The 27106-nt window shown below is 45.5% G+C and overlaps 1 protein-coding gene and 1 long non-coding RNA gene across 3 annotated transcripts in view; one reads left to right on the top strand and one right to left on the bottom strand.

The window, feature by feature from the left end:
• Nucleotides 1–27106, top strand: part of LOC126984023 (receptor-type tyrosine-protein phosphatase F-like) — a 196407-nt gene that overhangs the window by 86852 nt on the left and 82449 nt on the right. For both annotated transcript variants that reach the window (XM_050837367.1, XM_050837377.1), the window contains 5 exons: nucleotides 5999–6195; nucleotides 7926–8094; nucleotides 17075–17198; nucleotides 20069–20213; nucleotides 22019–22062. In XM_050837367.1, coding sequence (XP_050693324.1) covers nucleotides 5999–6195; nucleotides 7926–8094; nucleotides 17075–17198; nucleotides 20069–20213; nucleotides 22019–22062 — 679 coding nt within the window. The remainder of the gene's footprint in view (nucleotides 1–5998; nucleotides 6196–7925; nucleotides 8095–17074; nucleotides 17199–20068; nucleotides 20214–22018; nucleotides 22063–27106) is intronic.
• Nucleotides 4592–5991, bottom strand: LOC126984046 (uncharacterized). Its single transcript, XR_007736372.1, has 3 exons — nucleotides 5060–5991; nucleotides 4919–5012; nucleotides 4592–4777 (listed from the first exon to the last, which is right to left on the bottom strand). It is a non-coding gene; the product is annotated as an uncharacterized LOC126984046 (long non-coding RNA).

Consider the following 27106-nt stretch of genomic DNA (forward strand, 5'->3'; position numbering starts at 1 on the left):
TAAAGTCCCCTACAGCGTTCCTTCCTTCAGTAAAGTCCCCCACAGTGTTTTATTCCTCAGTAAATTCCCTCACAGTGTTCCTTCCCTCAGAAAAGTGCTCCACAGCGTTCCCTCCCTCAGTTAAGTCCCCAAAGTGCTCCTTCTCTCAGTAAAGTCCCCACAGTGTTTCCTCCCTCAATAAAATCTCCTGCAGTGTTTCTTCCTCCAGTAAAGTCCCCCACAGTCATTTATCCCGCAGTAAAGTCTCCTACATTGTTTCCTTCCTCAGTAAAGTTCCTCACAGTGTTCCCTCCCCCGGTAAAGTCCCCCACAGTGTTCTTTCCTCCAGTATAGTTTCTCACAGTGTTTTCTCCCTCAGTAAAGTCCCCCACAGTGTTCCCTCCCTCACTTAAGTCCCCCATAGTGTTCCCTCCCTCACTTAAGTCCCCCACAGCGTTCCTTCCCTCAGGATAGTCCCTCACAGTGTTGCTTTCCTCAGTAAAGTCCCTCATATTGTTCCTTCCATCAGTAAAGTCCTTCAAAGTGTTCCTCCCCTCAAGAAAATCCCTCACAGTTTCCTTCCATCAGTAAAGTCCTTCACAGTGGGCCTTCTATCAGTTAAGTCCCCCACAGTGTTCGCTCCCTCAGTAAAGTATTTCACAGTGTTCCTTCTTTCAGTAAAGTGTCCCACAGTGTTCCCTCCCTCAGCAAAGTCCCCCACAATGTTCCTTTCCTCAGTAAAGTGTCCCACAGTGTGCCTTCTCCCAGTAAAGTCCCCCACAGTGTTGCTTTCTTCATTAAAGTGTCCCACAGTATTCCTTCCCACAGCAAAGTCCCCCACAGTGTCGTTCCCTTAGTAAATTCCACCCTCAGTGTTCCCTCCCTCAGCAAAGGCCCCCGCAGTGTTCCTTTCCTCAATAAAGTAGTTAACAGTGTTCCTTCTCTCAGTAATGTCCCCAATAGTCATCCTTTCCTCAGGAAAGTCCTTCACAGTGTTCCTTCTTTCAGTAAAGTCTCTCACAGTGTTCCCTCCGTCAGTAAAGTCCCCCAGTGTTGCTTCCCTCAGTAAAGTCCCCTACAGTGTTCCTTCTCTCAGTAAAGTGATTCACAGTGTTCCTTCCCCCAGTAAAGTCTCCCATAGTGTTCATTCCCTTAGCATAGTCTCCCCACAGTGTTCCATCCCCCAGTAAAGTTCCCCACATTGTTTCCTCCCTCAGTAAAACTCTCTACAGTGTGCCTTCCGTCAGTATAGTTCCCCAAAGTGTTATTTCCGTAAGTAAAGTCCCGTACAGTGTTCCTTCCCTCAGTAAAGTCCCCCACAGTGTTCCTTCCCACAGTAAAGTCCCCCACAGTGTTCCTTCCCTCAGTAAAGTCCCCCACAGTGTTCCTTCCCTCAGTAAAGTCCCCCACAGTGTTCCTTCCCTCAGTAAAGTCCCCCACAGTGTTCCTTCCCTCAGTAAAGTCCCCCACAGTGTACCTTCCCTCAGTAAAGTCCCCTACAGTGTTCCTTCCCACAGTAAAGTCCCCCACATTGTTCTTTCCAACAGTAAAGTCCCCCACAGTGTTCCCTCCCTCAGTAAAGCCTCCTACAGTGTTCCGTCCCTCAGGATAGTCCCCCACAGTGTTACTTTCTTCAGTAAAGTCCCTCATATTGTTCCTTCCCTCAGCAAAGTCATTCACAGTGTTCATTCCCTCTGTAAAGTCCTTCACAGTGTTCCTTCCCTCAGTAAAGTCCTTCACAGTGTTCCTTCCCTCTGTAAAGTCCTTCACAGTGTTCCTCCCCTCAAGAAAATCCCTCACAGTTTCCTTCCCTCAGTAAAGTCCTTCATAGTGTGCCTCCTATCCCCCACAGTGTTCACGCCCTCAGTAAAGTATTTCATAGTGTTCCTTCTATCAGTAAAGTGTCCCACAATGTTCCCTCCCTCAGCAAAGTCCCCCATAGTGTTCCCTCCCTCAGTAAAGTCCCCCACAATGTTCCTTTCCTCAGTAAAGTGTCCCACAGCGTGCCTTCCCCCAGTAAAGTCCCTCACACTGTTTCTTTCTTCATTAAAGTGTCCCACAGTATTCCTTCCCACAGCAAAGTCCCCCACAGTGTTTCTTTCTTCATTAAAGTGTCCCACAGTATTCCTTCCCACAGCAAAGTCCCCCACAGTGTCGTTCCCTCAGTAAAATCCGCCCACAGTGTTCCCTCCATCAGCAAAGGCCCCCGCAGTGTTCCTTTCCTCAATCCAGTAGTTAACAGTGTTCCTTCTCACAGTAATGTCCCCAATAGTGATCCTTTCCTCAGTAAAGTCCTTCACAGTGTTCCTTCTTTCATTAAAGTCTCTCACAGTGTTCCCTCCTTCAGTAAAGTCCCCCAGTATTGCTTCCCTCAGTAAAGTCCCCTACAGTGTTCCTTCTCTCAGTAAAGTGACTCACAGTGTTCCTTCCCCCAGTAAAGTCCCCCATAGTGTTCATTACCTTAGCATAGTCTCCCCACAGAGTTCCCTCCTCAGTAAAGGCCCCCGCAGTGTTCCGTCTCTCACTAAAGTCCCCAGCAGGGTTCCCTCCCTCAGTAAAGTCCCCCACAGTGTTCCTTCTGTCAGTAAAGTCCCCCACAGTGTTCCTTCTGTCAGTAAAGTCCCCCATAGTTTTCTTTCATTCAGTAAAGTCCCCAACAACGTTCCCTCCCTTTGTAAAGTCCCCCACAGTGTTCCTTCTGTCAGTAAAGTCCCCCACAGTGTTCCTTCTGTCAGTAAAGTCCCCCATAGTTTTCTTTCATTCAGTAAAGTCCCCAACAACGTTCCTTCCCTTTGTAAAGTCCCCCACAGTGTTATTTCCCTTAGTAAAGTCCCCACAGCTTTCCTTCCCTTAGTTAAGTCTTTCACAGTGTTCCTTCCCTGTGTAAAGTTCCATACAGTGTTCCTTCCCTCAGTAAATTCCCATAGTGTTCCTTCCTTCAGTAAAGTTACCCACAGTGTTCACTCTCTCAGTAAAGTCCCCCACAGTGTTCCCTCCCTCAGTAAAGTCCCCCACAGTGTTCCTTCTCTCAGTAAAGTCCCCCACAGTGTTCCCTCCTACAGTAAAAGCCCCCACAATGTTCCCTCCCACAGTAAAGGCCCCCACAATGTTCCCTCCCACAGTAAAGGCCCCCACCGTGTTCCTTCTCTCAGTAAAGTCCCCCACAGTGTTCCCTCCCACAGTAAAGTCCCCCACAGTGTTCCCTCCCACAGTAGAGGCCCCCACAATGTTCCCTCCCACAGTAAAGGCCACCACAGTATTCCTTCTCTCAGTAAACTCCCATACAGTGTTCCTTCTCTGAGAAAGTACCCCATAATGTTCCTCCCTCAGGAAAGTCCCCAATAGTGTTTCTTCTTTCACTAATGTTTACTGCAGTGTTTCTTTCCGCACTATCTGTTATTGCTCTTTTCTTTCTCACTTCTCTGCGCTTGCCAGCTGCATGCCACGGTCGTGCTGCCCAAAACTTTTAATTCAGGCTGCAACGGCTCATCCTAGGTACTGACAGGATTTCATTCGCTTCCCCATCCAAACAGCACGACCTAGGCATTGGCAAGACATATCACTCACTTCCTTATGCAACAGCACGACCAAGGTACTGGCAAGACTTATCACTCACTTATCTGTGCACTGGGCCCAGCTAGGTAATGACAAGACTCTTCACTCGCTTCCCTATGCAACGACTTGATCAAGGTATTAGCAAGACTTATCAATCGCTTCTCCATGCAACAACGACCAAGATATTAGCAACTTGTCACTCACTTCCCCATGCAACAACTTGATCAAGGAATTAGCAACTTATCACTCACTTCCCTTTGCAACAACTTGATCAAGGAATTAGCAACTTATCACTCACTTCCCTTTGCAACAACTTGATCAAAGAATTAGCAACTTATCACTCACTTCCCCATGCAACATCTTGATCAAGGAATTAGCAACTTATCACTCACTTCCCTTTGCAACAACTTGATCAAGGAATTAGCAGCTTATCACTCACTTCCCTTTGCAACAACTTGGTCAAGGAATTAGCAACTTATCACTCACCTCCCTTTGCAACACCTTGATCAAGGAATTAGCAACTTATCACTCACCTCCCTTTGCAACACCTTGATCAAGGAATTAGCAACTTATCACTCACCTCCCTTTGCAACACCTTGATCAAGGAATTAGCAACTTATCACTCACTTCCCTTTGCAACAACTTGATCAAGGAATTAGCAACTTATCACTCACCTCCCTTTGCAACACCTTGATCAAGGAATTAGCAACTTATCACTCACTTCCCTATGCAACAACTTGGTCAAGGAATTAGCAACTTATCACTCACCTCCCTTTGCAACACCTTGATCAAGGAATTAGCAACTTATCACTCACTTCCCTTTGCAACAACTTGGTCAAGGAATTAGCAACTTATCACTCACCTCCCTTTGCAACACCTTGATCAAGGAATTAGCAACTTATCACTCACCTCCCTTTGCAACACCTTGATCAAGGAATTAGCAACTTATCACTCACTTCCCTTTGCAACAACTTGATCAAGGAAGTAGCAACTTATCACTCACCTCCCTATGCAACAACAGCAACTTATCAAGGAAGTAGCAAAAAAAACCTCACCTCCCTATGCAACAACTTAATCAAGGTATTAGCAACTTATCACTCACCTCCCTATGCAACAACTTAATCAAGGTATTAGCAACTTGTCACTCACTTCCCTTTGCAACAACTTGATCAAGGAATTAGCAACTTATCACTCACTTCCCTTTGCAACAACTTGATCAAGGAATTAGCAACTTATCACTCACCTCCCTTTGCAACAACTTAATCAAGGTATTAGCAACTTATCACTCACCTCCCTATGCAACAACTTAATCAAGGTATTAGCAACTTATCACTCACCTCCCTATGCAACAACTTAATCAAGGTATTAGCAACTTGTCACTCACTTCCCTTTGCAACAACTTGATCAAGGAATTATCAACTTATCACTCACTTCCCTTTGCAACAACTTGATCAAGGAATTAGCAACTTATCACTCACCTCCCTATGCAACAACTTAATCAAGGTATTAGCAACTTATCACTCACTTCCCTTTGCAACAACTTGATCAAGGAATTAGCAACTTATCACTCACCTCCCTATGCAACAACTTAATCAAGGTATTAGCAACTTATCACTCACTTCCCTATGCAACAACTTGATCAATTTATTAACAACTTATCACTCACTTCCCCATGCAACGACTTGATCAAGGTATTAGCAAGACTTATCACTCATTTCCCCATGCAACAACTTGATCAAGGTATTAGCAAGACTCATCACTCGCTTCTCTATGCAATGACTTGTCCAATTTAGGTTTGCACACGTCAACATTTCTCTTTGTCTCCCCTCCACTCCTATCATAAGCTCGCGTACTGCCTTCTTTCCATTATCTCCCCAGCTTTCTACTTCTATTTGCGGTGCAGAAATTACTTAAAAAAGCCCTGCAAGTAGATAAAACAGCTTCATATGTTTTTACTTTCTTTCTTTAAGACAAGTTTGGATTTCGGTTTTTCTTTTACCCTGTATCTTTTATTTTATTTTGTCCACAATGGTTTGGGTCACTTTATGTCGCCAAGTATCCTGGAACTCCATTCCTGGCCCTCCCCTGGTTATGTACCTCCTTTGTTTCTGGCCTCCCCTGATAATGGCCCTTTCCACTCCTGGCCTTCCCATGCTCCCAGCCCTCTCTGCCTCTGATCCACTCCTGCTCATGGCCTGTTGGTGGCCACTTAGGCGACCATATAGTCTCCTCGGGCTTGGATGGCGAGAGGCCCCCTCGTTTTAGGAGGAGCCATCTGGAGCCTTACAGTCCCGTGCTGCTGATTGGTTTATTAATTAACAGCATGGCAGTTGTGGATAGATAGGAGCGCTTTCATTGATCATGTATTATGTGGTCAAGTACTGTCATAGCTGTATTTTGAGACCTTCAGTCCACACCACAAATGGTGGCCACTCATCCGACCCTAGTGCTCCCTCCGCTACAGTTCGATGGCCTGGAAGCCGGAACGAAGTACACAGTTCAAGTGCGGGCGTGCAACTCCGAGAGCTGTGGCGACACATTGGTGGGAGACGTCTGGACGCGCCCCGCCCCCCCACGCCTCCTGGAGGAGGGAGTGGACCTTGGGGAGGCCACTGGGGCCACCATGACCATCCAGCTGCCCCTCCTCGCAAACCCCCCCGGGTGGGTGTGCGTTCTTACCCAACTGTATTTTACAGGATGTATTCAAGTTCGTAGTGCCCTGTCTATTGAAATGCTTTATCAACTATTTCTAAACTGTGTGTGTGTGTGTGTGTGTGTGTGTGTGTGTGTTTACATATTTGTAGTATACAAACCCTGAGCTCAAGCTCGGACAAACCTGTCTCCCAGTCTATAGTTGTACAACTTTTTCATCATTTTATGGACCATCTTAGTTGCAATCCTTTAAATCTTTTTGAGTTTCCTTATATCCTTTTTTCCTGTGTGGTGACCAAACAACCGCTGCACACTCTAACCTTGGCCTAATCAATTTTGTTATTATTTTTTTCATCATGTACCCATCTAAGTAGTGAAATGTCACTCTAATATTTTGCAGCAGACTATATGCTTCTCCTAATATCTTATTTATGTGCTTCTCATGCAGGTGTCAGTGTATCTTGTATTATAATTCCTAAGTCTTTTTCTTAGATAACTGTGTCGATGATTGTCCCCCCCGTCCTATACACTCCACTTGGTCTATTTTTACTCTTGCCCATTTTCATTGGCTGACAACACTTTTCATTGAACTCCATTTCCCATTCTTTACTCCATTCATGTATCTCATTTAAATATTCCTGCAGTTTATTACAATCATCCTTATCTTCTATTTTTCTAGGCAGTTTGGCGTCATCTGTAAACATATCCATGTAACTCTACTTTTTTTTCTGGCATATCATTTTTATACTCGAATATTAAAAACCTTATAAGTGCTAACACTGATCCCTGTGGAACTCCACTTGTGACTGTTCTCCATTCTGATATCTCATCTTTCAACACAGTTCTCATTTCTTTGACCGCAAGATAATTTTTTTATCCATTCTGTCATTTTTTTCCCCAATCCTCCTCTATTTACTCATTTTCACAGCAGTCTCTTATGTGCAACTTTATCAAATGCATTTTTTAGGTCCAAAAATATACAGTCTGCCCATCCGTCTCTCTCCTACACTGTATCTATTACTCTTGAGTAAAACATATTAGATTTGTTACACAAGATTTACCTTGTCTGAATGCAACTTGACTTTCATTTATTAGTTCCTCTCTTTCTACATGGTCTACTCACTGTCTTTTAATTATCTTCTCACACAGCTTGCACATTACACGTGTTAGATAAACCGGTCTACAGTATAGTTCAGAGGCTATTTTTTGGGGGGGTTCCGCTCTTATATAATGGAACCATATGTGCCCTCTTCCACTGTACTGGGACTTCCCCGGTCTTGATTGAACAATTTATAATATCATAAATGGTTATATTAACTGTTCACTGCACTTTCTTATTACTTGACCTGATATTTCATCAATGTGTGTGTGTGTGTGTGTGTGTGTGTGTGTGTGTGTGTGTGTGTGTGTGTGTGTGTGTGTGTGTGTGTGCGTGCGTGCGTGCGTGCGTGTGTGTGTGTGTGTGTGTGTGTGTGTGTGTGTAATCATAATAATCATTAATGGTGTCGTGCAAGTATTCAGCCATGGGCTGAAAATACACAAAATGAAAATGCAATGACAGAGGAAGAGGACTGTTACTTATACAAGGAATCATATTGAAAGGATAAACGAAAAATATAGGCGCCGGCTTGGTAGCAAAGTGAATTACACACGCTAAGACAGGAGTGACAGACGCACCTCGCCTAGCCGTCCAACCCTTGCTGGGCACTAACCTCCCTTCTCTCCTGTGTGGCCCTCAGGTGGCACTACGTGATGGTGCAGCGGCAGGGGACAGGCGTGTCGTCAACGAACTTGGAACAGGAGCTCATGAATACTGCGCGCGCCCTCGTGAAGGAGGAAAATAATCAAACTCGCCAGCGTCGTTCAGTTGACTCTCCCATAATGTACATTGCGGCCAAGCTGCAGCAGGTGAGTGGCAGTGTTGCTTTCGCTTAGATGACGAGTCATGAATTTAAATAATGGAACGCTGCCAAAGTGAAGCAGGCGTATGACGATGAGCCCCTGGCCCCTCAGCGGTGTCTCAAGAGTCAGGTTAACATCTGCCTGTTATCTGCCGGTTTGTCACTGTACATTAATATTCAGTACAGGTAGTTCTACTCGGTCACTGATGCTGCTGTGCCGGATGCTCTTGTGCTGGATAGAAGTCTCGTAAATGAATGCTTTCTCATCAAACTTTATGATGCCAAATATAACCAGCATCTTCACTTCATCTCTTTCACGGGTTAACTCTGAAACAACCTTCCCTAGTCTGGATTCTTATTTTCTACAACTCAGTCTTCGAGTGGAGAGTGTCAAGATAAACATTTAGCCACAACTTTTTTTTTCTTTCAGTATCTTCTTGAACATTCAAAATTTTTCGAATTAGCAGATACGATTTTGACGATTTTATTATGATTTTATCATATTATAAATACAAAGTAAAATGTCATATGCAAAAGTTTTCTACCTCTTTTTCAAGCAGAAATGCCACTGTAAGGGATATACAGTGTAAGAGAGTGGCTGACACTAAAGTCAAAGCAAAGAACACCCATGATTATACATAGGAATACATGGGAAGAACAGATAGCAGAAGACCTGTGGTGAGGGAATGTCTGCTACCGCTACTATTAGCATTCTACCCGTGGTAGGACAGGACCGAATAGCTCAAGGCTCTTCCCCATCCACCTCTCCCTCCAGCAACGTGCCGGCAGGAAATAGTTGACCCTGCCCCAGCCTCGGGGGTATACGTGTGTGTTAGCTTGCTCTCAGTGTTTCGACGCTTTGGCTCTCCTTATCTGCTACTCAGCGGTTCTTGAGGCTGTTCTGTTGCTGTAGTGCTGCTGCTGTGACTGAACAACAACTGCTACTACCCAACACTCTGCTCTGCTAAGTGTTATTTCTGATACATTACATTCCACCACCCTCACCCTAACACACCTGCTTTCCCTCGCTGTACTAACCCCATACATCTCACAACTTCACAGTGGTGCACGCAAGCTCCTTCTAAACATCCTGCACGTATTTATTTCCTATTTATTTTCCAGGAAGTGTTTATATTAGATACTGTTTCAGACTGTAATTTTCCTTGATAAACGGAAAGTTCCAGGCCACCAGACGAAACCCCGCTCGCCGGCCGTATTCCCCTCGGACCCTTTGTTTCACCCGGGACCCTTTGTTTCAATACGCTCCTCGGAAGGATCAGCCAATATGCCCTCAAATTTGAAACGTTGTTTTAATTGTGGCCTTCGCCAGGCTCCGCAGTACTTTAGGACAAGTAACGGGGCAAGCGAGATTGCCGTTTCTGCGTCAAGGCAGGGCATTATGAAAGAAAAATCAAGCACCTGGAATCCACGATCCACTCGTTAACACGGGACATTAAATATTTGGCGGAGCGAGTCACTGCGTGTCGCAGGTGTTCCTGCACATCTACTCGCGGGGGTACCTCACCCCCCCTTCCTTCTACCCCTGATCCTCCCCATACAGTGCCTACTCCCTTCACTTCTCCCTCCCCCTGCATCTCCTCCTTTCCCTCCACTCCTACCGCCGCTACTCCCCTCTCCTCACCCGCCATACTTCCCTTCCCTTCTGCCTCCGCTGACTCTCAGTCTCATTCATCACCCCCCTCTCCCCTTTCCTCCACCTCTTCCCCCCCTTCCGTCTCTTCCTGCTCTTCCTCGCATTCTCTTTCCATGTCCTCCTTCACATCACCTCCCCCCTCCTCTGCTACTGCTACCTCCCCCGCCTCCTCCTCCTCCTCCCCCGCCTCCCCCCCTGTCCCCTCCTCCTCCCCCCCTCTTTCCCCTCCTCCACCGCCTCCCCCACCACCTCCTCCGCTACATCCGCCACCACCTCAGCCACCTCCTCCTCTCCCCCTTCCCCTTCGACGTCATCCCCCTCCTCCCCTACCACCTTCTCCGCCACCACCTCCTCCGCCACCTCCGCCGCCGCCTCAGCCACCTCCTCCTCTCCCCCTTCGACGTCATCCCCCTCCTCTCTCTCCTTCTCCCACTCATTGTCCTCCTCCTCCTCCTCCTCCCCTGTTGCCGCCCCTCCCTCTCTTCTTGTAGCGGCTTCCCTTCCGTCTATTCCACTCATGTCCCAAGTCCATCTCGCTGATCTGGGTGCCTGGTCACTGCAACATACACGGCAATGAGCAGGCAGACGCCTTAGCTAAATCGGCTGTCGAACTCGAGGGGACCTGGGAAGTCCCTCGTGATCTTCAGTCGAGTCTCTCTTGGGGAAACATCAATACATCTTCTGTGGCAAAGTCAGTGGACCGACCTGGCTCTAAACACCATCAAACCAACGCTAGGCGACGAAATCTTCCTGAGCCGGGTGCGCATGAACTGCACCCGGCTCACACACCTGACCCCTTACATCAATAGAACATTTCCACCGATATGTCAGACTTGTAATGTTATGCTGTCTATCAGTCACCTCATCTTGCACTGCAGTAGATTTACCCGTGAACGCAGTCCACTGGTAAACTACTGCAGAGCGAGGGATATTCCCATCACCTTGGACGCAGTTCTTGGTGACGGCATTCCCGAGGTGACCGACATATTGATGCTTTTCTTAAGAGAGACCCGCTTGATCGACGAGATGTGACTACATTACTTTTTTGGGGTTTTACTTTGTCACTATATATGAAATATATACATAATATTATGGTAATCATACATATATCTTATGTAAACAATGTACTATTACTGTTGTGGTCCACTTGATAACCTTTAGGTGATACATATAAAATTGATATATGTTATCTCATTTTTATATGCGATGTTGGTCTATTGCTGGGCCACACAGCCCTGTGTGTGTGTGTGTGTGTGTGTGTGTGTGTGTGTGTGTGTGTGTGTGTGTGTGTGTGAATGTGGTATTCCCTGTGTCCCCGCCCACACCTACTTTATTTTTTTCTGATATTTTTATTTATTTATTATTATTTTTTTTTTTGGTAAGCTATGTTGATGAGGTGAATGAATGACTGTATGAATGATGATGAAAAAAAAAAAACTGCAAACCTCTAAAAATGATAAATATGGCTTAATATCCCAGCCAGGGCTGATGGCCAAAAAAAAAAAAAAAAAAATCCGTCTACTGACAGTTTCTAAGAGGAAAGTCCTGGTGATTGGGGATAGTCAAGTCAGGTTAATTGACAGATACTTTTGTTCAAGGGATAAGGAAAATAGGCTTCGAGTGTACTTTCCCGGAGCAGGCATCCAGCACGTATCTGACAGGATGGAGGAGATTTTAGCAGGGGAGGGGACACAACCTATCTTCTGCAGTTTCGGTGGTAATGACATCGGTAGAGTAGGTAGCGAAGACATATTTCGGCGCTTCAGGGAATCGTTCGCTAAAGTGAGAGACTTCGGAGGGGTGCCGGCCGTTTGTGGTGTTTTGCCGAGGAGGGGGGTAGGTGAGGGATGGCTTTCCAAAGCCTTAGGAATAAACAGCAGGCTGGCGGCCCACTGTAAGCGAAATGGTTGGCTTTTCCTTGATAACTGGGACCTCTACTACGATAAAGGCACCTTGTATGCCAAGGATGGTGTGCACCTGTCACTCCAGGGGGTGGAGGTTCTCGCAGACTCCCTCTAGCGATCACTTAGCACCCTACAAGATTTTTTCGAGTAGGCGAGGGGGGAGGGCCTGTCATCAGTGGCTATGCATCGCAGACTGGGACTAGGGGGCGCAGGAGTGATCGAAAGGATACAAGAAAGGATGAACTAACGGCTTATTACACCAACAGTAGGAGTCTCGAGAACAAGATAGATTTACTGAGGGGGAAAGCATGTGTCGAGAAATTCGACATTATAGCTATCACGGAAACATGGGAGGATACTGCAAACAAAAACTTCATGTCGGAGTATGAAATATATGGTTATCAGATGTTTCACAAAGATAGAAAGGGAAGAAGGGGAGGGGGGTGGCACTTTATGTTAAAGACACACTAAAATGTTCCGCTAACAACTCTGTTCAAACAAATGGCGACTCAGAATCAGTTTGGGTGGACGCCACAAAGGGAAAGACAAACTAATTCTAGAGGTTCTTTACGGGCCACCCAACCTTAGCAGGCAGGACACTTATATACTGCTCCAAGAGGTAGGCAGGGCGAGCAGGGGCAAAAATGTCTGCATAATGGGCGATTTTAACTATAGGAATATAGACTGGGAAGGCGTGGTGGGTGATCTAGAATCTGAGGATCTTCTGAAAGTAGTTCAAGATAATTTTCTCAAGCAGACAGTAACTGAGCCCACCAGGGGTAACAACATTCTAGACTTGGTTTTAACTAACACCGAGAATATGATCAGCGAGCTAGATGTTGGAGGATAATTAGGTGGCAGTGATCACAGGGAAATTAGGTTTAAATTGGACTGGGCGGTGACCCATGAACTCAACCTTGTGTTGGTGCCTGTCTTTAGAAGAGCTGATTATGAGGGGCTCAGAAGACACCTTGAGGGGGTAAATTGGGGAACCTTAGGGCTGGATGAGGGCCAGATCTCAGGGCTGGAACCGGAAAGACAGTGGAACCATGTAGAAATGACCTACAATAACTTAGTTAGAGTAATTGCAGAGGGTCAGAGACAGCATATCCCTTACCAAGCACTTAGGAAGGAAAATAACGATCCCAAATGGATGACCCGCAGACTCAAATATGAGATTGGCTTGAAGAGAGGAATTTATAGGAAAATAAAGAACGCATAAACCCGCCTCAGGGGTAGGTATGTTGAGCTAGCCAAGTTGGTGAAGAAGAACACCCACCTAGTATTAAGAAATTATGAGATTAGGTAGCCAACGAGGCCAAGAGCGATCCCAAGGGCTTCTTCAAATTGTACAGAACGAAAACAAGGGACAGAATTGGACCGTTGAAAACAAACACGGGCGAGCTCGTTGAAAATGGAGAAGATATGAGTCAAATGATGAATGACTATTTTCTCTCAGTTTTCAACCATTCCGGAAAGAGTTCAGGTATATGAGGGCGAAGAGAACTACAAGTTGAGGGATGTGATCATCACTAGGCAAGTAATCCAGGATGAGATTGGTAGGTTGAAGCAAAACAAATAGCCGGGCACAGACGAAGTATTCCCAAGGGTTCTGAAAGAGCGCAAGGAGGGCTTTAGTGGCCCTCTTACCGATTTCTTTAAGATGTCGGTAAATTCTGGGTATGTGCCCAATCAATGGAAAGTAGCTAATGTGACGCCGATTTTCAAAAAGGGAGACAAGTCAGCCACCTCAAATTATCGCCCAATTAGCTTAACATCATTTGTAGGAAAGATGTTGGAATCAATTATAGCTGGGAACATTCGGGACCATCTAGAAAAGCATAATTTAATTCAAGATTCACAGCATGGGTTCACAAAGGATAGGTCTTGCCTTACTAACCTGTTGTCCTTCTACACTAAAGTAATCGAGGCGGTTGACCGAGATGAAAACTATGACATATTGTATCTAGATTTCAGTAAAGCGTTCGACAAAGTCCCTCATCACCGGCTGTTACTAAAATTAGAGGCTCACGGCGTAGATGGGAAAGTTTTGAACTGGATCAGGGCGTGGCTTAGTGGTAGGAAGCAGAGAGTGCAAATCAATGGTAAAAAATCTGAATGGGGCAGTGTTACGAGTGGAGTCCCACAAGGGTCGGTGCTGGGTCCTCTGCATTTTATTATTTACATCAATGACTTGGACACGGGAATTAGTAGTGATGTCAGTAAGTTCGCAGATGATACCAAGATCGGTAGAGTAATCCAATCGGACAGGGACCCTAGTGTTCTCCAGGATGAGTTTGACAGACTATATGATTGGGCGGGGAAGTGGCAGATGGAATTCAATGTCGGGAAGTGTAGCATTTTAAGTGTAAGCAGGAATAACCCCTTACACAGCTACTCCTTAAATGACACTCCTCTAAGCAGGTCTGGGCGTGAGAGAGACTTAGTAGTCCTAGTGAGCGCTGACCTCCGTCCTAGGGCTCAATGCATTCAGGCTAAAAATCGGGCAAACAGAGTACTGGGTTTCATCTCAAGGAGCGTAAGCAATAGGAGCGCTTAAGTCATCCTCAAACTTTACTTAGCACTAGTTAGACCTCATTTCGATTATGCAGTTCAGTTCTGGTCCCCCTACTATAGAATGGATATAAAGATGTTACTAGAATATGTACAGAGGAGGATGACAAAGATGATTCAGGGGGTGAGAAACTTGCCTTATGAAGACAGGGTGAAGCATATAAATCTACACTCTCTAGAAAGGCGAAGGTTGCGAGGAGACTTGATCGAAGTCAATAAATGGATGAAGGGCTTTAATAAAGGGGATGTCAATAAGATTTTGATAGTTAAAGAACCAGGTAGGACGCGTGGCAATGGTTTTAAGTTAGACAAATTCAGATTCAACAATGACATAGGCGAGAATTGGTTCACCAATAGAGTGGTGGACGAATGGAACAGGCTTGGGAGCCATGTTGTGGGTGCCAATACCGTAGATACATTCAAGAAGAGGTTAGATAAAGCCATGGATGGTGAGGTAAGGTGGGGTTGAGTGTACAGGAGCTGCCTTGTATAGGCCAACCGGCCTCTTACAGACTCCTTACGTTCTTATGTTCTTATGTTCCAGGATGTCATCAGCTGGGTATTAGAGTATAACCATGCAAGGTAGCATTGATTTTTCTATCCATTCCTACGATAATGACGCTATCCTGCAGTACTCTACATATTTTAGCAGATGAGCCTTTCTACAAGAATTAAAAGAATTACAAGACCCTCAGCTGGACGCTACAGAACGCTTGACCTCTGACCTTGCTATCATTCCTGAATGGGGCAGGAGGAACTTGGTGTCCTTGGTGTCCCTTGTCAACTTAACACGACCTTCCAAACACCTTTCACGTATTCTTTGAAAACAATCAGCTGTTCCCTTCTTCCACACTAAATTTTCTTGGTCTATTCTTCACTCAAAATCTCAACAGGAAACCTCATATTATCTCTTCTCTTATTAAATCAGCTTCCTCGAGGTTAGGCATCCTATATATTTTCCACCAGTTCGTTTCGCCCTTCTAGTTGTCGTACATATACAAATGCTTTGTTCGTCCTCATATAGAGTAGGTTTTAAGGGGCTCCCCAAAAACAGCTATATTAGACAGAGTAAAGTCATAAGCTCTTTGTCCCATCAATTCCTCTCCTCTTACTGACAGTCTTCTGCCTTTTAATCTAAATATCTTCTCTTTGATATTTTACGCTGAAGCTCTTCTGAACTTGCTAACTGCATGCCTTCCCTCATCCTGCGGCCCCATTGGTCATGCATTTATACTCTTGCTCATCCCTATGCCTCCAGGTCCCTGATACAAAAGTTAATCGGCATCTTCATTCCTTCATCCCTTTTGCTGATAAACCCTGGAACAGCCTTCATGCGGCAGTATTTCCTCCTGTCTACAACTTGAACTTCTTTAAAAGGGGAGTGCGAAGATACTTGTCCATTCAAAATTGACAGTTTCTTATGGCCACTATCTTTTTTTTTAATTCATAGGAGCAGAATTTCGCAGACTTCTGTTTTACTGTTGCTTTTTGCCTTTGGTTGCTTCCTTCGCTTCGTTGTGAAAAGAAAAGAAACCTAACCGACCTTTTTAACACTTCTTCGGGTGGCCGGGTGCGGTGCTGTGTTAATATGAAATCTCACCTCTACTGTACACTCACCAAAAACTTCTCAAACTCTGAAAGCACCATGCATTCTGAGATACGCGGGCTAAGAATTTTGATACACCTCTCCCCGTGTAGAATGGGTGGTAGCCCAGTGAACTCATGCTCTGGCTGAAAGAGTGAGGTGTCAGTGGCTCAGGAGGCTATTACGTGTGCACTGATAGGCCTTGTCGCCCGATCTCGATAATGCATTGCTTATATATTGTAGTGTGAATAAATCGGTTAAATAATCGTTGCATAATAATTGGTTTTATGTTGCTGTGATAATTACTTGTCACAAGGGTGTTTTTCCTCTGTTGGATGATATCATTTAGTGCTAACTAATTTAGCACCGTACCATTGACATTAAGTCGTCAATACATTGCATAAATTATTGACAATTATTATGAGACTGGTGTGGATAATATTATTTTGTAACCCATTTCTCTTCAGGACATTAACAGTCAGTTCAAATGCTATGGCTGACGTCATTCCTATCCAAATGAGAGATTTATAATTCCAGGTAGTAGTTTAGGCGTACAATTGCCAGTAAAAGTATACACAATTGTAATAGCTGCCAAAATTATTATGTAAACCAGGTACTGCGACTGCTTGGTTAGGTATACAATATATGAGAATGGGAGGTATTTATTAAGTATTGAGTGATGCAGGTCCTGCGCCGATTACATTGTTAATTATGTCTGCTTCAAGGCTCCGAGACGTGTCGCTAGTGGAGCCTGTTACCATATATCTGCGGACATTAGAGATGGACACCAATCTGCCGTGCTATTTAGCGATAACTGAGGCCTTTAGAGTGAAGGATGATGATGACTGTGGTCCGGTCTTGTGAGGTCTCCGCTGCGACTGACCCAAGCATGAATTACTGCGACCACGAAATCTCCGGTGTCAAGTTCAACACAGTCACAAAACATATCATATGCAGGTGTGTCATCACAATCAGGGGTACCAAACATTCCGAGGCGACTAGCCACGATCGATTAATTTCAACATCATCGTGCCCAGGTGTTCAAGAAGTTTTGGCTGAGTGTACAAGCATACCTATCCTCCCAGCATGCTAATGGCCTTGACACATATAATACTGCATTTAGTATATTTTGATGTTTTTTTTCGTCAAATGATAACACAGCTTGCTCCCTTCTGTCACTCTACGATCACTACAACCAAAAAGAAAATTGTATCATCATGTGTTCTCCAGGAGTGTACGAGTAGCCTTGATGGAAAATAATTGTCAACAGGAGGATGATACGAGGCTACAAGTGACTTTGGGCGACAACAAGACCTCCGACGACCGTTACTATAACCAGCCCTTGGAGAAGGGCGCTGCCTACTGGACGCTGGTAGTGACAGAGAAGAGGAGCGGTGAGTTAGTACCATTGAGTTATGTAACTGTGGGTAGTGCACAAGGTCGGTTATGTTACCTCTCCTTGTTGTGCTTTAATACCCAATCCCTCTCCGCCTCATGTTGACAGTAAGTCAGTCATTCTCATCCTCATCCTTCATTCTATCCCGGATTTTTCAAACCGTTGCCAAGAAGACTTCCTAACCAGTTCCTTCCATTCCTCCAGGTTCTCAGACGCTCTTAAGCCCCGTTCACACTGTGTCGACTCTGAGCCACGACAACCCAGCGACTTTTCCACTTGACAAGTTGGTGCCCACGCTCCAAGAAGGGGGGGGGGGGGGGGGGGGTTTTTTTTAGGTGTTGGTGTCTTGCCGACTGTCTGGGACATTCGGCCAACTAGTTGCCAGCATGTTGTGCTAACCCTCACGACTCCAGACTCTCGTCACGACGTCGGCGCAGCATTCGGCAACAGTTTCAAGACCTCTTTCAAGACATGCCCGACCCTTTCCCATCAACATTCAAGACCTCGTGTACCCTAGAGTCGTGGGTAGTCGTGGCCCAGAGTCGGCACAGTGTGAACGGGGCTTTAGGCAGCCGCTGAGTGCGAGGCCAGTCCATTCACTGATATTGTCCTCCCATCTCTTTCTCTCTTCCTCTCCTTCTGCCTCCTCGCACTGTTTCTAGTAGAATGTATTTGGCAAGTCCTGTCTATTTTGATACGTGACCATACCAACTCATTTTCCTTCTTTTCACCGTGACAACAGGTCTTCATATGGTCCAATGGCTTGCCTTACTCTGGTCTGGACCTCCAAGTTAGTAATGTGGTCTTTATGAGATGATAAGGATCATGGAGAAGCATCTCATTTCTAATGCTTGAATCCTTCTCTCAAATTCATCTGGCAGAGTCCACGTCTCACAGGCATAGAGGAATATGGCAATGACCAGGGGGCGCATCAGTCTGATATTGAAACTGACTGCAATGTTTCAGTCATTCCAGATGGGTCTCAGTCTGGCTAGCGCTGCTGTCGTTTACGTAACTCTGGAGAGCACTTCAGCTTTTGATCCCTCATCTGAAATAATTGGCCAGAGGTACTTGAAGCTCTGAACTGTCTCTAGTTATTATACCTTGATAATGACATTAGTGTTGATGCCATTGGGGTTTGTTGGTCATCAGTATTTTCTTTTCGCCGCTTATCTCCATGCCGAATGCTACAGAACATTTGTCAAGGCACTCTGCTAGGTTGGCTAGTTCCTGCTCTTCTCCTGCTACCCCGTCGATGTCATTGGCCAAGCGTAGGTTTGTTACTATCCTGCCATCAATGCTTACTGAGCCTTGATGTCCCTCCAGTGCGACAGTCATAATTCTCTCCAGGTTAATGTTGAAAATTGTGGGTGAGAGTAAACAGCCCTGCCTCTCTCCAACAGTTATCTTGAATCAGTCGCCCATGGTACTATTGAGGAAGACTGCGCCAGTAGCCTTATCGTAAAGGCATTATATGCTCCTAATCAGGTTGACATTGATGTTGTACAGTCTCATGGTCGCCCATAAGGCTGCATGCTACACCCTGTCGAAGGATTTCTTCATATTCACAAAAATGTGGTACAGGTCCTGCTGGTGCTGCTAATGATATCTCTCACACATTATCCTCAAGTTGAAAATCTGTTCGGTAGTACTGCGACTTGCTCTAAACCATGCCTGGTCTTCAATAATGATATTCTCTTTTTGCGGCTTTAGTCTGTTCAAAAAGATCTTCAGCATCACCTTGCTCGGGTGACTGATCAGACTGATGGTTCAGTAACTTTGGCATAGTTGTAAATTACCTTTCTTTGGGGCGAGTGATGATCAGGGATTGGGTGCATGGTGTTGGCAACTCACCAGTTTGCCAGATCTTGTTACAAATGACAGTGAAGGCACTGATCATGGCATTTCCTCCTTCCTTCACCAACTTTGTTGGAATGTTGTCTACCTCCACTGCTCTCCCCAGTTTCAAGGCCTCTACTTCTTCACGCAGTATGTGGAAGTTGTCATTGTTTGTTACTGGGGGAACATTCAGGACTTGTGGGTCTTCTGTTGTGCTCCCCCCCCCCTTCTTGGAGCGTGGGAACCAACTTGTCGAATGGAAAAGTCGCTGGGTTGTCGTGGCCCAGAGTCGGCACAGTGTGAACGGGGCTTTACTGTCCCCTCCTGCGCCTTCCCTTCGCTGAAGTAATCGCACGGCCAGCCTCACTTTGTTTATGTGGACGTCTATGTCTAGGTCACACTTCAACTTCAGCAGCTTCAGTTAATTGTCGGATAGGCAGATCAGGGGGTAGGCTGCTGTAGTCCATGCTACTGGGTGATGAGGTGAACTGGGAAGGTGGCGTCGCAGTCACCGGGTGCTTTAATATATTTCGAGTCATGAGAGTCATAGCAAATCACAATGGGTAATTGGTTACCGTTACGTCGAGTTTGATCAAGCTTATTCTTGAAATTCGAGGTTTGGGGACACTTCGTGGCTGTTCCTGTGCACTTCATAATATTGTCGGGCTTCACGTTACCTCCAGCGAGATGCGTGCTAACTTCAAGCCATTCAGGGCCATTTTCCAAGATCCAGCTCGATTACAACCTCCGCACAGTTTGGCAAATAGTTCTTGAACGTCATAAAGCACATTGGAGGAATGGTGTTATAAGCTATTGTCGCATGGTGAGCATTTTGTTTGACTCGCCAAAACGAACTAATATACAGTAACGCAAGGCTTATCTGATTTTTTTTTTTATCCATGAAATTACTTGAACCCTCCGGACCCTGTCACTAAGCCACACACGCCGTGGTCCATCTCCAAACTGTCATCGTACACTCGGAAAGCAATGCAGCCACCTCTAACCTTGCCTCTTCCCACGTGCCCGCAGGCTCCTGGAATGAGATGGTGTGCAGTGTCCCCCGGAGATTCGTGGCAGCCCCCAACAACACATTTGAGGGGCTGGGTCTGGCGGCTGGGATGGCAACGATGTTGTTGGTGATAGCAGCGCTGGCCATTGTTTGCATAAAGAAACGGTGAGTGTTCGTGCCTGCACGTGTTCAAACCTAATTGTATTTTAGCAGTATTGAGTCTAGCTTGTAGTGCACCCACATCTTTAACTATTTCATATACTATTAATCTTTAGAACTGGGAGTATGTTCAGAACGTGCAACTTCTTCCTGTAGTATATCCTAATGATTTACTGTATTGTCAGAAAAAAGCTGAATTTTCTCACATCTTTCTTTTATTTTTTTCTTACAATATACGTTTTTGTTGTTTCCTCTTGAGTATGATGGTCTGGGTGCAATAAATAAATTTTCGTCAAATATTTATTTTCCTTCGATGCATTTACACAGCATGATCGCATGTCCTTTTATTCCTTCTCTCTACTGATGTTGGTAGTCAAGAGTTTTTAAGTCTCCCTTCATAACTGCAATCTCTCAGGCTTGGCACTTGCCATATTGCTGAATTCTGCACCTTCTCAATCTTCTAAACGTGTTCTTTAACTCTTTTATTTACATGGTCTCCTGGAAACAGTAAAGAGTAAAGGTAACCTTGGGAGCATACGTTAGAACAGGCCGTGGCTGCGGTGCCTTGAGCCTCAGGTTGGCGTGCACTTTTTACCCCGGGACACAGGGACAGTGCAGCTTCTGGTATAAGCTCGCCTTCCCCAGGTTCCCCAAGCACTCAGTGATCCATCATCCTGAAAGGAAAGGTTAACAGCATTTTACACACAGTCCAAATTTTTACATGGCATTTTTCTGTATTGAACTCCATCTGCCATTAAAGACTTCATTCCTACTTTTTTTTTTTTTTACAACAAAGGAGACAGCTCAAGGGCACAAAAAAAAGGAAACAATATTAAAAAAAAACCCGCTACTCGCTGCTCCTGTACATATTCAAAAGAGGTGGCCGAAAGAGGGGTCAATTTCGGGAGGAAAGGTGTCCTGATACCCTCCTCTTGAAAGAGTTCAAGTCATACGCAGGAGGAAATACAGATGAAGGAAGATTGTTCCAGAGTTTACCAGCGTAACGGATGAGAGAGTGAAGATGCTGGTTAACTCGTGCGTAAGGGATTTGGATAGTAAAGGGATGAGCATGAGTAGAAAGTCGCGTGCAGCGGGGCGCGGGAGGGGGTGGGGGAGACATGCAGTTAACATGTTCAGAAGAGCAGTCAGCGTGAACATAACGATAGAAAATAGAAAGAGAGGCAACATGGCGGCGGAAATTAAGAGGTAGAAGACTATCAGTAAGAGGAGGAGAGCTGATGAGACGAAGCGCCTTAGACTCCACTCTGTCCAAGAGAACTGTGTGAGTGGAGGCCCCCCACACATGAGAGGCATACTCGAGGGCGGACAAGGCCTCTGTATATGGACAGGAACTGTGCGGGGGAGAAGAACTGTCGGAGACGATACAGAACGTAATTCTTTACATGTCATAATTCTCTACTGGTCTTTGTAATTTATCATCATCAACAAAGATATTCATGTGACTGTGCCAAAAATGCCATCTATATAATTTACATATGCCAGAAACATGACAGTTGCAAACATTGAACCCTGAGTCCAGGAACTACGCTCGTACTGTCCCGTCTCTATATCAACTATAATTATCATTACCCAACTTGGCCATCATGAATCGTCCTCGCATGGACCACATATTTTTCCAGGGCATCCCAGGCCTCCACCACTCTTTGTGGAAAGCTATGCATGTCTCTTCCACAGGCTTCCTCTTTCATATTCCTTCCATGACTCATGACATGTGTAAGTGTGTGTGCGTGCGTGTGTGTGCGTGGGTCTGTCAAGAAGTTCTGTCATCACATTACTTCCTTTGTCCCTAGGCACCAACTGAGGGTGAAAATGACCAGAGACCGCATCGTAAATGGTAAGTACTTTGAATTAGTTTTGACAGGGTGTACGTTGTGAATATTTATCAATGCCTCTTAAGGGCATATTGTAATTGGGGTAATATACACGAGAGGGTAGCCTCCTCTGGCGAGGTTAATACTTACAACATGGATTCATTTTTAGTCCCTGAATGCAATGCAGTAACAAGTGACTTCCGGAAAGTAGAAGGGGGCCAAGGGGGGCGGAGCCTCTCTCGGACATTTTGTGTCCATACAACACACTGCCTTATTGGTTCTCCGTCGCAAATGGAAGAGGGGTTGAGGTGGGTGAAGCCCCCCATTTGGTAGGTTACGTAAAGTTAGGTTTGCTGAGTTTAAATTTATTCGGCACGCAGTGTGGGACGGGAAATACCTCCTCGCAGAAATAAGTCGCTCTGCTGTTCAATACGTATGCACACTGGGGGAATACACAGAAGGAAAAACATTAATTTGCCTGGTTTTGTTCTAGTTTGTCCACTGTCCACTTGTGATTTTTGTACAAAGCTACAAACTTTGTGGGCGTCCCCTTGGCCACTTCCACTCAGGATTGTCTTATATCAGAGACAATCCAGTGAACAGGGTCAGCTTCTGGGCAGCGTGCCACGTGCCCGTATAGCCAGAACTGGCGTTTTTTTTTTTTTTTTTTTTTTTTTTAGTTTTTTCCTATTGCGCCGGTAGGCATCTTCCCGGTGGGGCCTGATGGTCGGCCCAAGGCTTCTTCCAGGTGGGGCCTGATGGTCGGCCCAGCCCGTTCTGGCGCAGGCGAGTGTTTATAGTGGCGCCATCTTGCATTGGCTCATGCTGCCCCCCGGAACTCGTTTTTGATTCGCTTGGACGGCTTCCTCTAGAGTCCGGGTTGATGGGTGGTCTTCAGGACAGCATGTGGGTAGTTTTAAGCCACTCGGAGGTGACTGAAAAATCCGAGTGGTAGCGTGAGGATTCGAACCCGCGTCGTCCATCACGCGGCGAATGTGGGTCCAGTACACTATCACTTCGGCCACCGCCTACCCAAGGCGGACTATGAAGATAATATATGTAAAAAAAGTTTCATGGAGTAGTTGCGGTTCGACTCAAAGTCATTCCAGCGATATCCCATGATCCTGTGTAGACACTTATTATCAAAGGCATCAATCAGCCTCTCCAACTCTCTATTTAGAGTCCATGTCTCACAGCCATATAGTAAGACAGGGAGAACAAGGGACTTGAAGATCCGGGTCTTTGTCCTTCTCCACAGGCATCGACAACGCCATATATACGTGCTGAGCGAGTCCATATATATAACATCGTGGGCCAGGCCAATCTGCCATAAGAATTCCTGGCGAGACCCACTATTGTTATGAACTACGCCATCAAGATATGTGAAATTTTCCGAGATCTCAATGCCCATTTTATCTCATCAACACTAGAGAGTAGTTCAGCATGCTTTCTAAAGACAGATCCTCTCTCTTTTTACACCACACTACACTCACACAACATACACACCTTTTCCCAAAATTTAAAATTCAAAATGGCACATAAACGAACTGCCTCGGAGTCCCAGGCGGGGACTCCGAGGCAGTTCCATAAATTCCCCCAGGGAGGACTCCTATTCTGGCTGCCGACTTGAGAGGTGTCCTAATAACTCCTCAAACCTCCTCCTTATCAATTTATGCAACATTCGCGGTCTTCGTTCTAATTTCCATTCTGTGGAACACCATCTCTTCTCCACTAAACCTCACCTTCTCTTCCTCACCGAAACACAGGTCTCGGCGGCTACTGACAGCAATCTCTACTCTGTTCCCTCCTACTATCTCTATCCTAAATTTCAATCCAAAGCTGGATGTTGCGCCTACGTGCGCAACGACATCACTTGCTCTCGTGCCCACGACCTTGACTCTTCTGAGTTTTCCACCATCTGGCTAAGACTTCATTGTCATTCTATTATTAAATACATCTGTGCTGTTTATCTCTCACCTAACTCTACTAACTTTGTAAAATTATTTGACTACTTGAACTCTAAAGTGGAGCACATCTTGACCCAGTCTCCCTTCGCCGAAATCTCCATCTTGGGAGATTTCAATGTTCACCACCAGCTTTGGCTTTCATCCTGACCAGCCTGGTGAACAAGCCTACAACTTTGCTCTCTTCAACGACCTAGAGCAGTTGGTTCAGCACCCTACACGTATTCCCGACCGTCTTGGACACCGGCCCAACATACTAGACCTCTTCCTTACCTCTAACCCTTCTGCTTACTCTGTCAAACTGTTCTGTCCGTTGGGCTCCTCCGATCACAACCTTATTTCTGTATCTTGTCCTATTGCTCCTGTACATCCTCTGGACCCACCGAAGAAGCGATGTTTCTGGCATTTTGCTTCAGCTCGGTGGGACGACCTGAGGATGTACCTTTCCGATTTCCCGTGGAATGATTACTGCTTTCAGGAGAGAGACCTCTCTGTGGAATGGAGACATACATTCCACGTTCTTTCTCTACTCCTCATGCTGAAAAGCTTTGGTTTAATCATGCTTGTTCTCGTGCTATTAAATATAAAGAGGCAGCTCACAAAAGGTACCAGAGCCTTCGCACTCCTGCTAACCATGATCTTTATATTTCTGCCCGGAACCGTACCAAATCTATTCTTCAACTTACTAAAAGCCCTTTCATAAATAGTAAATGTCAAAACCTTGCTTTTTCTAATTCTTCCCGTGACTTCTGGCACCTAGCCGAAAATATCTCCTCCAATTTCACTTCTTCCTCTTTCCCTCAACTCTGACGGCAGCACCGCCGTCTCATCTGTCTCTAAGGCTGAACTCTTCGCTCAGACTTTCGGTGAGAACTCAACCCTGGACGATTCTGGGCATATTCCTCCTACCCTGGTCTCCTAGTCCTAGTCTGACTCCTTTATGCCTCTTATTAAGATTCTTCAAAATGATGTTTTATGTGCCCTCTCTGGCGTCAACTCTCTGTAGGCTTATGGACCTGATGGAGTGCCTCCTGTTGTCCTTAAAATTTGTGCTTCCGTGCTGACACCCAACCTGGTCAAACTCTTTCGTCTTTGCCTATGAACATCTACCTCTCCTTCCTGCTGGAAGTACGCCTTCGTACAGCCTGTGCCTAAGAAGGGTGACCGTTCCAATCCCTCAAACTACCGCCCTATAGCTTTACTTTCCGGTCTATGTAAATCTTTTGAATCAATCCTTAACCGGAAGATTCAAAAGCACCTTTTCACTTCTAACCTTCTATCTGATCGCCAGTATGGGTTCCGCAAGGGGCGTTCTACTGGCGATCTTCTTGCTCTCTTAACTGACTCTTGATCATCCTCTCTTAGCCGTTTCGGTGAAACTTTCTCTGTTGCGCTAGACATATCGAAAGCCTTCGATAAAGTCTGGCACAAGTCTTTGCTTTCTAAACTGCCCTCTTTCGGATTCTATCCCTCTCTCTGTTCCTTTATCTCCAGTTTCCTTTCCGGCCTTTCTATCTCTGCGGTGGTAGACGGTCACTGTTCTTCCCCTAAACCTATTAACAGTGGTGTTCCACAGGGCTCTGTCCTATCACCCACTCTCTCCCTGTTATTCATCATTGATCTTCTTTCCATAACAAACTGTCCTGTTCACTCATACGCCGACGATTCCACTCTGCATTATTCAACTTCTTTCAATAGAAGACCATCTCAACAGGAAGTACATGACTCCAGACTGGAGGCTGCAGAACGCTTATCCTCAGACCTTGCCATCATTTCCGATTGGGGTAGAAGGAATCTTGTGTCCTCCAATGCCTCAAAAATTCAATTTCTCCACCTATCAACTCGACACAATCTTCCAAACACCTATCCCCTAATTCTTCGACAACACTCAGCTGTCACCGTCTTCAACACTAAATATCCTCGGTCTATCAATAACTCAATATCTTAACTGGAAACATCACATCTCCTCTCTCACTAAATCAGCTTCCTCGAGGTTGGGCGTTCTGTATCGTCTCCGCCAGTTCTTCTCCCCCGCACAGTTGCTATCCATATACAGGGGCCTTGTCCGCCCTCGTATGGAGTATGCATCTCACGTGTGGGGGGGCTCCACTCACACAGCTCTTTTGCACAGAGTGGAGTCTAAGGTTCTTCGTCTCATCAGCTCTCCTTCTCTTACCGATAGTCTTCTGCCTCTTAAACTCCGTCACGATGTTGTCTTTCTTTTTGTTTTCTATCGATATTTTCACGCTGACTCCTCTTCTGAAATTGGTAACTGCATGCCTCCCCCCCACCCGCGGCCTCGCCTCACACGACTTTCTAATCAAGCTCATCCCTATACTGTCCAAACCCCTTATGCAAGAGTTAACCAGTATCTTCACTCTTTCATTTCTCACGCTGGTAAACTCTGGAACAATCTTCCTTCATTTGTATTTCCTCCTGCCTACGACTTGAACTCTTTCAAGAGGAGGGTATCTGGACACCTCTCCTCCTGAAATTGACCTCTCTGCCCACTCTTCTGTTCTCTATTCAGGAACAGTTAGTAGCGTTTTTTTTCATTATTTTTTTACACGCCCTTGAACTGTCTCCTTTTCTGTAAAAAAAAAAAAAAAAACGGACAGTGAGTTAGGTGGGCAGAATGGAGAACAGTAAGACCAGACAGTGAGTTAGGTGGGCAGAATGGAGAACAGTAAGACCAGACAGTGAGTTAGGTGGGCAGAATGGAGTACCGTAACGCCAGACAGTGAGTTAAGTGGGCAGAATGGAGTACAGTAAAATCTGAGAAAGTTAATGTAGGTGGGCAGAGTGGAGTAGAGTAATACGAGACAGTGAGTTAAGTGGGCAGAATTGAGTACAGTAAAATCTGAGAAAGTTAGGGGGGCTAAATGAAGTACAGTAATATCAGACAGTGAGTTGGATGGGAAGGATGAAATATAATAATGTATAATAGGTTTAGGTGGGCAGAATGTAATGTACTATAAAAAAAAGTCGGTTCACCCGAGTCTGAGGCGTGTATCATCGCGCAACGGCAACCTGCAGCCACACTGCGTATTCGATTTCGTGGATACCTAAGTCTATATATATACCAAGTCAAGTCACTGTGCTT

This window comes from Eriocheir sinensis, chromosome 5 (genome assembly GCF_024679095.1).
Source record: "Eriocheir sinensis breed Jianghai 21 chromosome 5, ASM2467909v1, whole genome shotgun sequence".
Lineage (NCBI taxonomy): Eukaryota > Metazoa > Arthropoda > Malacostraca > Decapoda > Varunidae > Eriocheir > Eriocheir sinensis.